Below are 17,900 nucleotides of genomic sequence, written 5' to 3' on the forward strand. Positions count from 1 at the left end.
ATTTCCCGGTTAAGAACGTTTTTTTTGTAGCAGGCTGTGCGGCGTGGTCAAGAGGGCTGCCAAATCTCGAGCCGTGCACGAGTCCCCCCGCCCAGTGTTCCGATTCCCCTGCTTCTGAGCTGCATTGCCTTCTCTATCTAGTTAGGTACTATCTAGTCTGTAGGCCATCAGAGCACTAATTTAGTCAGGAATATGGCGAGCATTGTTGGTCGACATGTTATGTGGTATCTGTTACCCATTCTGCTTTCTACCCGTCAGAATAAAGAAAAAAATATGAACGGAGGTTGGACTATCTGCTCTCCTTTTTTTTGGACTGCAAGGTGGCTCACCCTGTTAAGCCACCGTTAATACAGATCGACAGGGTATGATTACCCACTTTCGATATGCTTTTATATGCGCTAAATAGCCACTGAAATGCAGCCTGTGCTGGGTGCTGGATTGAAAGACTCAAACATTAACACTTATACTGCAGTGGGGATACCTCAGTCACAGGATGCTCATTTAAAGTGGCTCAGAGATAAAAACCCTGCTCTAAAAAACACGGTTCCACCCGACCCGGACCCATAAACACACACGAGCAGAAGGGCGCGTTTCTAAACCCAAGGTCGCCGCGCCGACAGCGTTTATCCGTCCATCGGCCCCCTCTCCGGCTGACGTCTGCACGTTTTTTTGGAGACGCGCCCCCTCCGAGGCGGTTATAATTAGTTTACCGATTCGAACGGCGAACGGCTTTCGCCCGGAAAACAAAGAGCCGCTGCCGTCGGCCGGCCTCTCCTTATCGCCGTCGTTAAGGAAAAACAATCGGCGACCGGCTGGCTTTGGAGCCCAGCCAACGCGCTTCCAGTAAGCGAGAGCGCAAAGGACAAAAGACGCCAGCCAGCGAACCGCGAGCTCCACGCTCGCGACTAGAAGAAAGAGCCTCGTAAACCACGGCGTCGATCATTCACTTGCTGACCGATTCACTCAATTTCTTACCGACTCATTGACCGACTGACTCATTCTTTTACCTATTAACTCGTTCACTGATTCCCTGACTCACTTGCTGATTCTCTCATTCACACACGGATCCACTGATGGATTCTCTCACTTAACAGTGCTCACTGACCCGATAACTGATTCTGTCGCCGTTACCGACCCACTAAGTTAATCTTTCCGTTACTGACCGATCCAGGAACTGAATCTTCCGATCACTTATTTATTCACTCACTGACTTGCTCACTCACTGACTCACTGGCTGGCTCACTGGATCACTGATTCACTGACTGACTGATAGACAAAACCACAGTAAACATTACAAACTTTCATTACATGTGGACCGTGAAGTGTCTCGAGCCAGAGACTCATGGGAGCGGCGCAGCGTGGGAGTGGCAGGGGTGTGGTGTGGGCGTGGCACAGGCGGGGCATAAGGGGGGACTGGGGGGGGTTGGGGGCGTGGCAGACGGGCGCGCTATGCACCTGCAGTGTGGACTGGACGCCGGCCTTGACGGGCTGGTTGTTGGTCTCGGTGAGGCAGCCCCGGCTGATGGCGCTGCTGAAGGAGTACGTTCGGCCCCAGCTGGAGGAGCGCCTGTGCCCGTGCATCACCAGCGCCTGGGAGAGGAGGGGAGAGTCACCATGCAGCCATTACGCAGGTCCCATTTAACAGCCTGCTGAGGCTACAGGCTCTGGTAGAGCATCAGATACAACTACACAATTTACAACAATCCATACAGTGCACTGACTCAATGTGATTTGAGGTACAGAGATTGTCACCATGCACTGCTATCTTATGGCTAATGAAAAAATTGGGCCCATAAAAGACATTCAGTATTAGCATTTAGCCCTTCATTTAATTTTGCACCAAACAGTCCCCGCAAAGGTGTGTAACAGCATTGTGTGGACGCGGTCAGACAGTCTCCGTAAGCTTTGCATGTAGATGTGTGTAGGTGTGTATAAATGCACAACAGAACCTGTGCATGGTCTCTGTCCCTATTAGCGTAGCGTACAGATATGTAAAGTTATGTAGGTAAACAAAGCTGCATAATAGTCCCCACTAGCTATGTGTATATAGGTGTCTAAGACTACCTGTCTGTGAGGTCATGTTCTGTCTCCACTAGCAGGACGTGCAGGTGTGTGCGCGTGTCTACAGGTAGTTAAGAGTACCTGTATGTGTGCTTTCAGTCTCTGTCTCCAGTAGCTGTATGTACAGGTGTGTGTTAAAGAGTATCATTGTTTAAGAGTACCTGTATGCGTGTGTGCTATCAGTCTCTGTCTCCATTATCAGCATGTGTAGATGTGTGTAAATGAGTATAGATGTTTAAGAGTACCTGTATGTGTGCACTATCAGTCTCTGTCTCCATTATCAGTATGTGTAGGTGTGTGTAAATGAGTACAGACGTATGAGAGTACCTGTATGTGTGCACTATCAGTCTCTGTCTCCATTATCAGTATGTGTAGGTGTGTGTAAATGAGTATAGACGTACGAGAGTACCTGTATTTGTGGTATTAGTCTCTGTCCCCATTAGCTGTATGTACAGGTGTGTGTAAATGAGTATTGATGTTTAAGAGTACCTGTATGTGTGCTTTCAGTCTCTGTCTCCAGTAGCTGTATGTACAGGTGTGTGTAAAAGAGTATCATCGTTTAAGAGTACCTGTATGCGTGTGTGCTATCAGTCTCTGTCTCCATTATCAGGATGTGTAGGTGTGTGTAAATGAGTATCGATGTTTAAGAGTACCTGCATGACTGTGCTATTAGTCTCTGTCTCCATTATCAGTATGTACAGGTGTGTGTGAAAGAGTATCATTGTTTAAGAGTACCTGTATGCGTGTGCACTATCAGTCTGTGTCTCCATTATCAGGATGTGTAGTTGTGTGTAAATGAGTATCGATCTTTAAGAACACCTGTATGTGTGCACTATCAGTCTCTGTCTCCATTATCAGTATGTGTAGGTGTGTGTAAATGAGTACAGACGTATGAGAGTACCTGTATGTGTGCACTATCAGTCTCTGTCCCCATTAGCAGTACGTACAGGTGCGTGTAAATGAGTATAGATGTTTAAGAGTACCTGTATGTGTGCACTATCAGTCTCTGTCTCCATTATCAGTACGTGTAGGTGTGTGTAAATGAGTATAGACGTATGAGAGTACCTGTATTTGTGCGCTATCAGTCTCTGTCTCCATTATCAGTACGTGTAGGTGTGTGTAAATGAGTATAGACGTATGAGAGTACCTGTATGTGTGCTATCAGTCTCTGTCTCCATTATCAGTACGTGTAGGTGTGTGTAAATGAGTACAGACGTATGAGAGTACCTGTATGTGTGCTATCAGTCTCTGTCTCCAGTAGCTGTATGTACAGGTGTGTGTAAATGAGTACAGACGTATGAGAGTACCTGTATTTGTGCGCTATCAGTCTCTGTCTCCATTATCAGTATGTGTAGGTGTGTGTAAATGAGTACAGACGTATGAGAGTACCTGTATGTGTGCTATCAGTCTCTGTCTCCATTATCAGTACGTGTAGGTGTGTGTAAATGAGTACAGACGTATGAGAGTACCTGTATTTGTGCGCTATCAGTCTCTGTCTCCATTATCAGTATGTGTAGGTGCGTGTAAATGAGTATCGATGTTTAAGAGTACCTGTATGTGTGCACTATCAGTCTCTGTCCCCATTATCAGTATGTGTAGGTGTGTGTAAATGAGTATAAAAGTCTGAGAGTACCTGTATTTGTGCGCTATCAGTCTCTGTCTCTACTAGCTGCTCTGCAGCCTCCTCCCCCTCCTCTTGGCTGTCCTTGTCTGGCTCAGTCATGAACTCTGGCTTGTCCTGCAAGATCCACTTCCTGTAAACCTTGATCACCTTCCGGGTCGCCGAGGCCTCGCAGGAGGGCAACAGGAAGGCCTGCAGAGCGGACACGCGGTCACATTGACATTTACATTTACGAGTTAGCGGGTGCTCTTATCCAGACTGCATTCAAATAAGGTATACGAACGCCAGCATGGACACAAAAACGTCATGACAACCTAACTGAAAGAAAGCATTGTTTAAAAAAAGCTGTAAATATTTTATCAAAAACAAGTGATAATTCAATTAAATTCATTCAGAATTCATAACTGAGCTTGATGAAAAAAGAGACCATAACCAAAAAAAAAAACAGAACACTACGGGTAGCGACAAAATACAACAAAAAACATCTGCACACCGCAGAGATTTAAATTTAACCACAAGGGGGCAGTACAACACAAATAAAGGTAACCGGGGTCCGTAAGTCCGGATGAAGAATGCCGCAGAGAGAGCGTGCCTGTTGCACGAGGGCTGTCGCAGCACTGGCTAAGCGTGAAGCCACACATCCTCCAACGAGGTCGCCTGGCATCTGCTCGCACCTCCCACAATCAGTGTAGCGAAACGGGTAAGGAACTGGTCTTGCAGGTTCAATTCCCAGGAAGGACGCTGCCTTTGTACTTAACCTGCATTGCTTCAGTATATATCCAGCTGTATAAATGGATGTAAATGCTGTGTAAAATCTATAAGTCATTATGAAATGTAAGTCATTCTGGATAAGATGCCTGTAATGTAATTTAATAATCAGTCGCTTGTGGATGTAATAAAATTTTTAAATGGGGGACAATTTACACATTGAATCTTTAATCTGATTGGCTATCACGCCGCTCTCCCTGTCCTTTGCCGGGTTTCCTCACATCGCCAGCGATCCCACCATGCCTTGCGGACGCTAAGCATGGGCTCTCATCGACAACGAATGGAGGCGATTATGAATTCGCTTCTCGTGGAAAGACGCGCGGCTTCGCCGTCGAATGAGCGCACTACAGGAACGGCATCCCCCCGGCGAGCTGACCTGGTGAAAGACCTCGTTGACGAAGTTGACGTTGTCGCGGGTGGAGAGCAGGATGCAGTGCACCATGTCGTAGACGCAGCGGTGCTCCTCCTCGATGCTGCAGACGCTGGAGGTGCTGGCCCGCCGGTCCGACAGCGTGCTGCTGTTGGAGTGGCTCTTCTCCTGCTCCGCCGGCCCGTTGGGCTCCGGCTCCGCCCCCGCCGCCGCCGCCGCCGCCGCCGCCGCCTTCTCCTGACCGCTGCTGCCCGCAGTCACGGTCTGAGCACGCGCATACACAGTACACACCGGCTTACTCGACAAATCCGACAAGCTTACAGTTCAACACTTCAAACAGACAGGGGAACCGTTTCCATAACTACAACAAACAGATCTTTCATTTTTCACCATCTGACTCAAAGAATAGACCGTCCATTCTTCTTGAAAGAAAAAAGTATTAAAATGGCATTATGGAAGATTGGTTTCAGCAAGTATTTGAGTCTTACGTTTAGACATGAAATCTTTATATTAACTTTTTTGCTAAATAAGACAAAAACACTGCCAATGAAGTGAGTCATTTCAAGATTTCCCAGTAGGGTAAGCAAACACACTACACTTGTCAAGAAAACATAAAATAAGCTACCATTTTCTACTTGAGTGGAAAAAAAGATCTTAAAACAAGGCTAAAACACTTGTTAAGACAACATCTTTTTTTTTTTTTTTTTTTACAGCCGGTTACACAGATCCAGGGTCAGTGGCGGAGCGGAATGGAAGCGCCTCCCGACCGGGCACCGGCTGGTCCGGGATCAGCCTCACGCGCGCGCGCGCGCACCAACCTGGATGATCTTGGGCAGGACCTCGGCGCCGTTCTTGGAGCCGGGCGCCGCCGCCGCCGCGCTGACGTACTTCTTCTCCAGGAAGAAGGTGACCAGCCAGGTGATGAAGGCCACGCGGGGGGCCAGGTACTGGTCGCGCGTGCAGAAGGTGCTCTCGTTGTTGCGCGTCACCGGCACGTACAGGGGCTTTGGTCTGTGGTGGGGGAGGTCTGGGGGGGCGGGAAGAATGGGAGTGAGAAGGAGGGAGAAAAAGGAGGGAAGGACAGAGAGCAAGGTAAGGAGGTTGAGAGGGAGAGATGAAGAGATTCGTGGGAGAGATACACGATTGAAAGCATGGGTACTCAAATCTTGGTACGGTAGGTCCGTAATATATTTTTAAGAACGTGTGCTTTATGTGGCACATTTAAAAATGTTTCGCCAAAAAGACCTGGTGTATTGTCATTTTACGACCTCGTTTTAATTGGATTTGTGAGAAATTGAGAGAGAGAGAGCGAGAGAGAAAAAGAGAAGGGGGGGTAGTAATACACAATTGGATCAAAAAGGGCGGATGGAAGAAACATCGTAGGACAGACAGAAGAAATAGAGAGAGAGCCAGACAGTAAATGAGCAGTTACTGTGGAAGACCAATGATGTATAAGCACACTTGTTAGCCAATCAGAATGGAGTATCCGTCTCAGCTCCGGGACAAATATATTCATCTCCATGTGCCCGTGACTTCTGAATCGATATTCATGTTCCAACCAGGGAACAGAACAGACCGCCCTCAGGAGCTATGAGGGATGCAATTAGCATAGGGGGTCAAGCTTTATACCTATTCAAGGCATCTCTCTCCTTCTCTTCTCTGTTTTAAACGAGTAGTTATTGTGCTTTACGCAGCGCTTTGGGGCTCTGGCCTCTCCGTAAACGGCTTTGCTGCTTCCAGACCAACACTGCGTGTTCCGTGTGGAAAACACAGACTCCACCGCGAGGAGACAAAAGGATCGGATCAGCTATCGGAGGCACGTGACCGCGGGTCCAAGAGGAATTCCAAACAGAAGAACCTGTTTATAGCTCAGCACCGACTCTCATCCCACACACACTATTACCCCAGGGAAACGTGCGCGGGAAGCACACACACACACACACACACACACACAGACTCGAAGGCATACACTGCAGACAAATACACACTCGCATTCACTGGTAAAGAAACACATAGACATGCACGCGTACACACACACACACATACATACTCAAAGGCATACAGTACATAGGTACAGACATATAGTCACACTCACACACAACTACAGAAACACACACATGCTCACGGACACACACATACACACAGTGACTCAAATGCATACATAAGTACAGACATATACAGATCCACACACACACACACAGGTACAGACATATGCAAACTCCCATACACACACAGGTACAGAAACACACAGACATGCACGCGCACGCACGCACACACACACTGACGCACACACATACTCACCTAGGAGAGGCTTGTAGAGGTTGGTGAGCTTGGTGAAAGAGGGGAAGAGGTGGGGAAGGTAGTACTTCTTGAACAGAGCAAAGAGGAACCTGAAACCGCTGTCCTGGTTCTCTCTGTTCTTCCACTCCAGACTGGAGGCCTGGTACAGGGGGAGAGAGAGAGAGAGGGAGAGGGAGAGAGAGAGAGAGAGAGAGCGAGAGAGAGAGAGAGAGAGAGAGAGAAAGAGAGCAGGAAGAGGACACGCCGCTCCGGTTAGGGGCACAGAACAAACCCAGCAGCACCCTGCAGGAGGGAATCCAACGGGCAGCCCCGCCCACCTCAGCTCACCTGGACAACCATGAACTTGAGGAGGGTTTGGAGGATGTAGCAGGTCTGGTCGTCGGCCACCTTCTCGCCAGGCACGGCTGGGACGAGCGGAGTGATCTCCTCGGGGACCACCTTGGCTGCAGGGGAGACTCAGAGGCATTAGCTTACAGCAGGCAGACACTGCAGGGACACACAGCTCATAGTACACACAGAGTCATACTGCACACACGGCTCATAGTACACACAGAGTCATACTGCACACACAGCTCATAGTACACACAGAGTCATACTGCACACACAGCTCATAGTACAGACAGTCATACTGCACATACAGCTCATAGTACAGACAGTCATACTGCACATACAGCTCATAGTACAGACAGTCATACTGCACACACAGCTCATAGTACAGACAGTCATACTGCACACACAGCTCATAGTACAGACAGTCATACTGCACACACAGCTCATAGTACAGACAGTCATACTGCACACACAGCTCATAGTACAGACAGTCATACTGCACACACAGCTCATAGTACAGACAGTCATACTGCACATACAGCTCATAGTACAGACAGTCATACTGCACACACAGCTCATAGTACAGACAGTCATACTGCACACACAGCTCATAGTACAGACAGTCATACTGCACACACAGCTCATAGTACAGACAGTCATACTGCACACACAGCTCATAGTACAGACAGTCATACTGCACATACAGCTCATAGTACAGACAGTCATACTGCCCACACAGCTCATAGTACAGACAGTCATACTGCACACACAGCTCATAGTACACACAGAGTCATACTGCACACACGGCTCATAGTACACACAGAGTCATACAGTACTGCACACACAGCTCATAGTACACACAGAGGTCATACAGTACTGCACACACAGCTCATAGTACACACAGAGGTCATACAGTACTGCACACACGGCTCATAGTACACACAGAGTCATACAGTACTGCACACACAGCTCATAGTACACACAGAGCTCATACAGTAGTGCACACACAGCTCATAGTACACACAGAGGTCATACAGTACTGCACACACAGCTCATAGTACACACAGAGGTCATACAGTACTGCACACACAGCTCATAGTACACACAGAGTCATACTGCACACACAGCTCATAGTACACACAGAGGTCATACAGTACTGCACACACAGCTCATAGTACACACAGAGGTCATACAGTACTGCACACACAGCTCATAGTACACACAGAGGTCATACAGTACTGCACACAGCTCATAGTACACACAGAGGTCATACAGTACTGCACACACAGCTCATAGTGCACACAGAGGTCATACAGTACTGCACACACAGCTCATAGTACACACAGAGGTCATACAGTACTGCACACACAGCTCATAGTACACACAGAGGTCATACAGTACTGCACGCACAGCTCATAGTACACACAGAGGTCATACAGTACTGCACACACAGCTCATAGTACACACAGAGGTCATACAGTACTGCACACACAGCTCATAGTACACACAGAGCTCATACAGTACTGCACACACAGCTCATAGTACACACAGAGCTCATACAGTACTGCACACACAGCTCATAGTACACACAGAGGTCATACAGTACTGCACACAGCTCATAGTACACACAGAGGTCATACAGTACTGCACACATAGCTCATAGTGCACACAGAGGTCATACAGTACTGCACACACAGCTCATAGTACACACAGAGGTCATACGGTACTGCACACACAGCTCATAGTACACACAGAGGTCATACAGTACTGCACACACAGCTCATAGTACACACAGAGCTCATACAGTACCGCACACACAGCTCATAGTACACACAGAGGTCATACAGTACTGCACACACAGCTCATAGTACACACAGAGGTCATACAGTACTGCACACACAGCTCATAGTACACACAGAGGTCATACAGTACTGCACACACAGCTCATAGTACATACAGAGGTCATACAGTACTGCACACACAGCTCATAGTACACACAGAGCTCATACAGTACTGCACACACAGCTCATAGTACACACAGAGCTCATACAGTACTGCACACACAGCTCATAGTACACACAGAGGTCATACAGTACTGCACACACAGCTCATAGTACACACAGAGTCATACAGTACTGCACACACAGCTCATAGTACACACAGAGTCATACAGTACTGCACACACAGCTCATAGTGCACACAGAGGTCATACAGTACTGCACACACAGCTCATAGTACACACAGAGGTCATACAGTACTGCACACACAGCTCATAGTACACACAGAGGTCATACAGTACTGCACACACAGCTCATAGTACACACAGAGTCATACAGTACTGCACACACAGCTCATAGTACATACAGAGGTCATACAGTACTGCACACACAGCTCATAGTACACACAGAGTCATACAGTACTGCACACACAGCTCATAGTACATACAGAGCTCATACAGTACTGCACACACAGCTCATAGTACACACAGAGTCATACAGTACTGCACACACAGCTCATAGTACACACAGAGTCATACAGTACTGCACACACAGCTCATAGTACACACAGAGTCATACTGCACACACAGCTCATAGTACACACAGAGCTCATACAGTACTGCACACACAGCTCATAGTACACACAGAGGTCATACAGTACTGCACACACAGCTCATAGTACACACAGAGTCATACAGTACTGCACACACAGCTCATAGTACACACAGAGCTCATACAGTACTGCACACACAGCTCATAGTACACACAGAGGTCATACAGTACTGCACACACAGCTCATAGTACATACAGAGGTCATACAGTACTGCACACACAGCTCATAGTACACACAGAGCTCATACAGTACTGCACACACAGCTCATAGTACACACAGAGGTCATACAGTACTGCACACACAGCTCATAGTACACACAGAGCTCATACAGTACTGCACACACAGCTCATAGTACACACAGAGGTCATACAGTACTGCACACACAGCTCATAGTACACACAGAGTCATACAGTACTGCACACACAGCTCATAGTACACACAGAGGTCATACTGCACACAGAGCTCACATTGCACATACAGCTCATGGTGCACAGACACTCATACAGCTCTTAGCGCACAGATGCACACGCAGCTCTTAGTGCACAGATGCACACCGCTGTTATTGCAAAAACAGACCCAGCTCTTAGTAAACACAGCTCGCTCCTGACCACTCCGACTGATCTCTCCCAACTGCGCATTCTACTCTGAACAGACGATGCTCTCTCTACTCTATCAGCCGTCCCACTAATCTCTCCGCTGGGATCAGCCAATCGGCGTGGCGGGTGTGGGGGGGGTGTGGCAGGCATAGCGCTCACCGTCCGGCGGGTTGGAGAAGGGGTTGTAGATGATGGTGTCCAGGGTGCAGGGCCCCCGGGAGGAGGGGACGGCGGGGAAGCCCGGCACCAGGCAGGCGAAGATCAGGCACTGCTCCTCCGCGCAGTTCTGCTGCAGCGCCTGCAGCCACAGCAGGAAGAGCCGGATCCCCTCGCAGCGGATCTGAGGAGGGGGACACACAGGGGCCACGGTCTCTCACAGGGGCCACAGGCTGACACAGGGGCCACGGCTTACACAGGGGCCACGGTCTCTCAGAGGGGCCACAGGTTGACACAGGGGCCACGGCGTACACAGGGGCCACAGGCTGACACGGGGGCCACGGTCTCTCATAGGGGCCACGGTCTCTCACAGGGGCCACAGGCTGACACAGGGGCCACGGCTTACACAGGGGCCACGGTCTCTCACAGGGGCCACAGGCTGACACGGGGGCCACGGTCTGTCACAGGGGCCACAGGCTGACACAGGGGCCATGGTCTCTCACAGGGGCCACAGGCTGACACGGGGGCCACGGTCTCTCACAGGGGCCACAGGCTGACACAGGGGCCACGGCTTACACAGGGGCCACGGTCTCTCAGAGGGGCCACGGTTTCACACAGGGGCCACAGGCTCACACAGGGGCCACGGTCTCTCACAGGGGCCACAGGCTCACACAGGGGCTGCGGTCTCTCACAGGGGCCACAGGCTGACACAGGGGCCACAGACTCTCACAGGGGACACAGGTTGACACAGGGGCCACGGTCTCTCACAGGGGCCACAGGCTGACACGGGGGCCACGGTCTCTCACAGGGGCCACAGGCTGACACAGGGGACAGTCTCACAGGGGCCACAGCTCTCATACAGGGGCCGCGGTCACTCACAGAGGCCACAGTCTCACATAGGGGCCACAATCTCTCTGAGGGCCCATGGTCTCTCACTGGGCCACAGGCTCACATAGGGCCAAGGGCTCACACAGGGGCCACAGTCTCGCATAGGGGCTACAGTCTCACACAGGGGCCACAGGCTCACACAGGGGCCACGGTCTCTCACAGGGGCCACAGGCTCACACAGGGGCTGCGGTCTCTCACAGGGGCCACAGGCTGACACAGGGGCCACAGACTCTCACAGGGGACACAGGTTGACACAGGGGCCACGGTCTCTCACAGGGGCCACAGGTTGACACGGGGCCACGGTCTCTCACAGGGGCCACAGGCTGACACAGGGACAGTCTCACAGGGGCCACAGCTCTCATACAGGGGCCGCGGTCACTCACAGAGGCCACAGTCTCACATAGGGGCCACAATCTCTCTGAGGGCCCATGGTCTCTCACTGGGGCCACAGGCTCACAGAGGGCCACGGGCTCACACAGGGGCCACAGTCTCGCATAGGGGCTACAGTCTCACACAGGGGCCACAGGCTCACACAGGGGCCACGGTCTCTCACAGGGGCCACAGGCTCACACAGGGGCTGCGGTCTCTCACAGGGGCCACAGGCTGACACAGGGGCCACAGACTCTCACAGGGGACACAGGTTGACACAGGGGCCACGGTCTCTCACAGGGGCCACAGGTTGACACGGGGGCCACGGTCTCTCACAGGGGCCACAGGCTGACACAGGGGACAGTCTCACAGGGGCCACAGCTCTCATACAGGGGCCGCGGTCACTCACAGAGGCCACAGTCTCACATAGGGGCCACAATCTCTCTGAGGGCCCATGGTCTCTCACTGGGGCCACAGGCTCACAGAGGGCCACGGGCTCACACAGGGGCCACAGTCTCGCATAGGGGCTGCAGTCTCACACAGGGGCCACGATCTCTCAGAGGGGCCAAAGGCTCACACAGGGGCCACGTTCCCTCACAGGGGCCACGGGCTCACACAAGGGCCACAGTCTCTTGAAGCTGAACATTTTAGGAGCACACTAATGCATCCCAATTAATTGATGGGGCCGCTCCAGGTAGCACACAGCAATTTTCAGAAGTAAATGCTCCTAAAATGGGAGCACTGTGGACTCCCACTCTTTCCATGACTGACCAGATGATTCAAGGTGAAAGCTCTGGTCCCTGCTTCATTTCACCTGCGAAATCAACTTCAGCGTAGATGATGGGGAGACGACAGGTTGAAGAAGGATTTTTAAGCCTTGGGGTAACTGAGACATGAGTTGTGTATGTGAGCCATTCAGAGCGTGGATAGACAAGGCAAAAGATTTAAGGGCCTTTGAATGGGCTATGGCAGTATGTGCCTAGGGCACCGGTTTGAGTGCAGCTTGGTTTTTTTATGTTCATTTTCCCATCCAGAACACTCCACCATCCAAAGGATCCAGCCAATGGCAGGCCAAAGGCTGAAACAGCAGTCTCCGCCCCTTCATATACACTTACTGCAGTGCATCTAACAGGTGCAATCAATAAGGGATCACCTCTTCCTGCTAGATTCACATAGTCTATGTCATGGAAAGCACAGGTGTCCATAATGCTTTGTACACTCTATAAATATATAGAGTGTTTTGGGATGGATATCTGCCCTAAACTGTCTCACAACAACAGTTGAATCAATACAGGGGCCCCCTGTGAGGAACAGGGAGCACCAGTGTCAGCAGCTGGGACATCCGGCCTAGACGGGCACAGACATTTTGGGGCTGGGGTTCAGAGGGCTGGAGGTTTACAGCCATTTATAGCAGCGGTTCCCAAACCGTGGGCCTTGAGATGAGTAAAGAAATGCATTGGGGAGAAGATAACCCGGCTGCCTATTATACACGCTTATTAAACACTCACACCATTCAAATTAAACAGCGCTGCAGCATAGTGTAATGGGTAAGGAACTGGTCTTGTAACCTAAAGGTCGAAGGTTCGAATCCCGGGTAGGACACTGCCATCGTACTTAACGTGTATTGTTTCAGTAATATATTCAGCTGTATAGATGGATGCAATGTAAAAAAAAAAATGTGTATATGTCGCTCTGGATAAGAGCGTAATGTTAATGTAATGCAAACAGTCAGCAGTGACAGCCACAGCAGCAGTTAAACGTGCAGTTTCTTTGGCATATAACATAAAAACAGGTCCATTTCTGAGCATATGTTGATGGTCTTTCATATTTGTTTCATTTCCAAATATATACTTTTGTGACCTACATTTTTATGGAACATTATATCATGAATTTTTAATGAAAATATTAGATAGGTTCCGGGCTCTGGGAACGCTCAAACCTCTGGTTTGTAATATCATGCTTGGACGCGCTCCACTAATGCATCTGGGCTGGATCAAATTGGGTGCCCGGTGCGCAGGTGTGGAGTGGGGGCTGGGCTTTCCAGGATAGTGAGGGTAAACACACACAGCGCAACTGGGAGCGTGTGTGTGTGGGTGTGTGTGTGTGTGTGAGTGTGTGTATGTGTGCGTGTGTGTGTGTGTGTGTGTGCATGCATGCATGTGTGTGTGCGTGCGTTTGTGTATGTGTGTGTGTGCAAGTGTCCGTGTGGGGGCTGGGGGACTGCATGTGTGCACGTGCATGTGAGCGTGTGTGTGTGTGTGTGTGTGAGTGAGTGTCCGTGTGGGGGGTGGGGGGGGGGCGGCCTATGAAATATTAATTGGGACAGTCAGGCAGGCTGCAGGCCGTCTCTGCCGGCATCTCTCGCTGACAGCTCCATCTCCCGCCGGCAGCTAAATGTTACCCCCGTCTGCTTCCTGCAGGCCCTTAATTAATATCTCCGGCGGCGCGGGCGGCTAGCTCGAGGGCCGGGGCGGCGCGGCGCAGACGGCTAGCGGCGGGAAATGGCGGGAATCTGGGGCGGCCGTTTAACGAGAGCTCGGGCGAAGCGCCTCTACCGCTACGCTGAGGAGGGTCACAAAAAAAATAAAATAAAACAAATAAGCACTTTACCTTGAACGAGTTCCCCGTGTGCAAAAGCTTTTTCAGAATGGAACCTAGAGGAAAAAAATCAGAGGAAATGATCAGTGAAAAAGGAAGAGTGGCTAAATGGGAAAGACCTGCTAACGAGGTGACGCTAAATAGACGTAGCGCACCGGTTGAACGGCATCTGGGCTAAGTCTACCGCACGGGAAGAGCAAAGGTTCCGTTACACCGGTGTAGTCCCAGCTGGTGTGCGAAGCACGTCGTCGACGTTCGGAGAAAACGCAAGCGGGACGGGCGGCTGTTCGACTGAGCTACGGCGGGGAAATCGAAGGAGACCCAATTTTTCACCCTTTGGGAGGGAGGGAGGGAGGGAGACGACATCTATCAAATTTAATGATTTATACTTTTCTGTTTTTATTCTTAAAAAGGTGGGATTTTTTTTTTGCACTTTATAATGTTAGTTGGCGTCTATTTTTGCGACGGACATGATGAAAACCTCTGAAAATAAAACACTGAAATGACAAAAACTGAATTTTAAAAAAGGGTGCAAAATTGAGTCTGTGGAGAGAGAGAGAGAGTGAGTGAAGAGAGACAGAGAGAAAAGCCAAAAGCGATACCAAAGACATGGGGGAAAAAGAGAAAAGGGGAGAAATAGAGAGATGAGAGAGGGGAGGACACAAAACCTTCCATCATTACATACGAGGAGAAGGAATGTTCTATAGTGGCAGGACAGTATACCATCAACGGCCATCCGGGAAGAGTGACTGATATGTAACCAATTTTAAATTGCATTTAATTCATTAGAATGTGATATGATTATGTAAGTCCTCTTGGTTACTCTCTCTCTGCTCTGATGATATGTAGGCACCGCATTGGGTGTCTGTACAGCATTTCAAAAAGGAGAACTCACTGAATGGGACTGAGAGATCTTGAAAAAAGAGAAGAGGAAAGAGAGAAGAGACAGAAACCAGAAGGGAGTGCAAGAAAAGATAGAGAGAGAGAGAGAGGGGGGGAGAGTGAGAGGTAGAGATAGAGAGATAGGGGGATAGAGTGCGAGGGACAGAGAGAGAAAGAGAGAGAGAGAGAGACGGGGGGTGAGAGGGAGAGATAGAGAGAGAGGGGGAGAGAGTGAGAGGGAGAGAGAGAGAAAGAGGCGATCATCACATCCTCTGATAGCCTGTTGTAGCCACGGCTCCTTCCCGCATAGGCAGCGTATCACCAGGGCAGAACACACACACGCTTTTCCCCAGCTGATCCCAGGTCAGCCTAAAACGCCCCTCCGCAGCCTCCGGAGTACCCAAAAAAAAAAGAACACGGAGGCTTATTCTCCGTTAAACCACGAAGACAAAGGGCGACGCGGGGGGGAGAGATTACCCGCGGGGGGCGCGTCTCTTTCCCCCGAACGTCCGCGCCTCCGCGCCCGCGCTCTCGCGTTCGGAATCCAAACATCCGACGTTCCGACGCAAACGCGAGCCCGCCGGAGGGGACGATGCGGAAAACGTGGGGCTGTGCGGCTCGGTCTCGCCCCCCCCCCGCGATTCGCGGCTTCCTGCTCGCGGTTCCGCGGCGGCGGCGGCGTTTAGAACAACGGAGCCTCCGCCGGTCGCGCATGTTCGCGGCGGCCGTCAAACTCCTCGCCGTTTTTTCGTTATTCCCGGAGAGAGACGGTGGGGGGGGGGGGGAGGCGACAGAAACGGAGACGATAATTGAGGTTATCGCTTCCTCCGGGGTCTGCCCTGCTCTGGAGGCTTGCGAGAGAGAGAGAGAGAGAGAGAGAGGGAGAGAGAGAGCGCCCGTGATTTAATTACCAATTTGCATTTCAAATGAGCTCCGCGTTTTCATTTTTCATTACTTCTCATTCCCGGAGTAATCATTTCCTTCTAATGCCAAACGTTTAAGCCTGGTTATGGGGGCCCTGTTTTTTTCCCCACCCTCGCTATTATTCAAGGGTTATAGTTATAGTTAGTCTATAGTTATTTCGGCAGGGGGTAGGCAGGAATATAGTTAGTAAAGGGGGAAGGGGTAATTGCTTTCTACTTAGCAGTATGGAATGGTTATGGATATTCTGTGTCTCCTTGGATTTTGGGGGGGTGGGATAACTTGGCTATGTCTGGTTATAGTAACAGCAGGATGCTAACAAAGAAAATTAGCAGGTATTCCACCAAGGAGAGCATTTGGGGAGCATTACACCCACAAGTGACATCCTTACCACCACTCAACTGGGTGAACGGTTTACCCAGGCTACTTGTTTCAGATGATGGAGCCTCAAGATTTAATGCCGTACATTAAATCAGTTTCTTTGTGTACTGTATACAAAGAGAGGATTTATGAGATGAGCACAATGCTGCACCCACCGCAGCATTGGCGTGTGTACATTTCCTCAACAGCTAAAGCTTCATACGAAAAGAAAAGGCTAGTAACAATAGCGCAATGCAAGAGCACAAGATGTAGTATTTACGGTTTAAAAACCAAGCTGACTTCGGTATCGAATACTACATTTCTAAACAAAATTCTTGAGAGATTTTTTTTGGCTGGACGCGTGCCGAAAAACGCGCAAGGCATCTGCGGAATGAAATTGGACGGAAGCTTAAAAGCGAGGCAAATTGCTAAAAGTTCTTTCCTGTCCTGCGATTCCCTGAACCGCTATTGTCGAAGGTGTTACGCTCCGCTATTATAAAATAATGCGCTATTAAGCATTCTTCTCTATGTAGACCTACTCTATGAAAGCTTCAAGGCTGCACCAAGCCAAAACAGCCCTTGATTATATATATAATGGCATAGAAACACATCATTTTAAGCTCTTGCAATCAGAAAACAAAATAGTTGCGAATCGGTGACTTTCAGGCCACTGCGCCTAACAGGCTGGTATTTCACAACGGAACAGGCGGTGGAATGGGAACGCCCACCCGCATATCGGTTTGCGACAGGAACCTGTTGTCTTTACCGAGGTCACATCCTGAAGCTTTGTACCTGAATCGTAGGGAAAGCATGTGTGACGCAACTCAAGGGCCCACACTGCAGGGCCGAGCACAATACGTTTCCGATGCCCCTAAAACGGAAACCGCGGGTTTCAATTCAATCAGCGTTTGACCGTAAATAAAGAGTACCGACTAAATGCAAGTGTTATTTTTCAAAGCGCAAAAACACGGTATTTTTTAAATACATTTCGATGACCGCTGAACTCACTGCGCAAACAGTGTTTGTATTTCATCACATTTAATTAACTGAAGGCCTTTTTTTGAGACGT

The 17,900-nt window shown here is 49.9% G+C and overlaps 1 protein-coding gene across 4 annotated transcripts in view; it reads right to left on the reverse strand.

The window, feature by feature from the left end:
- Nucleotides 1-17,900, reverse strand: part of ralgapa2 (Ral GTPase activating protein catalytic subunit alpha 2) — a 168,734-nt gene that overhangs the window by 105,791 nt on the left and 45,043 nt on the right. For all 4 annotated transcript variants that reach the window (XM_064331409.1, XM_064331427.1, XM_064331400.1 and 1 more), the window contains exons 5-12: nucleotides 14,681-14,724; nucleotides 10,817-10,997; nucleotides 7,449-7,564; nucleotides 7,122-7,260; nucleotides 5,639-5,847; nucleotides 4,827-5,084; nucleotides 3,695-3,874; nucleotides 1,456-1,590 (exon numbers count right to left, since the gene is read on the reverse strand). In XM_064331409.1, the coding sequence (XP_064187479.1) occupies nucleotides 1,456-1,590; nucleotides 3,695-3,874; nucleotides 4,827-5,084; nucleotides 5,639-5,847; nucleotides 7,122-7,260; nucleotides 7,449-7,564; nucleotides 10,817-10,997; nucleotides 14,681-14,724 (1,262 nt within the window). The remainder of the gene's footprint in view (nucleotides 1-1,455; nucleotides 1,591-3,694; nucleotides 3,875-4,826; nucleotides 5,085-5,638; nucleotides 5,848-7,121; nucleotides 7,261-7,448; nucleotides 7,565-10,816; nucleotides 10,998-14,680; nucleotides 14,725-17,900) is intronic.

Source organism: Anguilla rostrata, chromosome 1 (assembly GCF_018555375.3).
Source record: "Anguilla rostrata isolate EN2019 chromosome 1, ASM1855537v3, whole genome shotgun sequence".
NCBI lineage: Eukaryota > Metazoa > Chordata > Actinopteri > Anguilliformes > Anguillidae > Anguilla > Anguilla rostrata.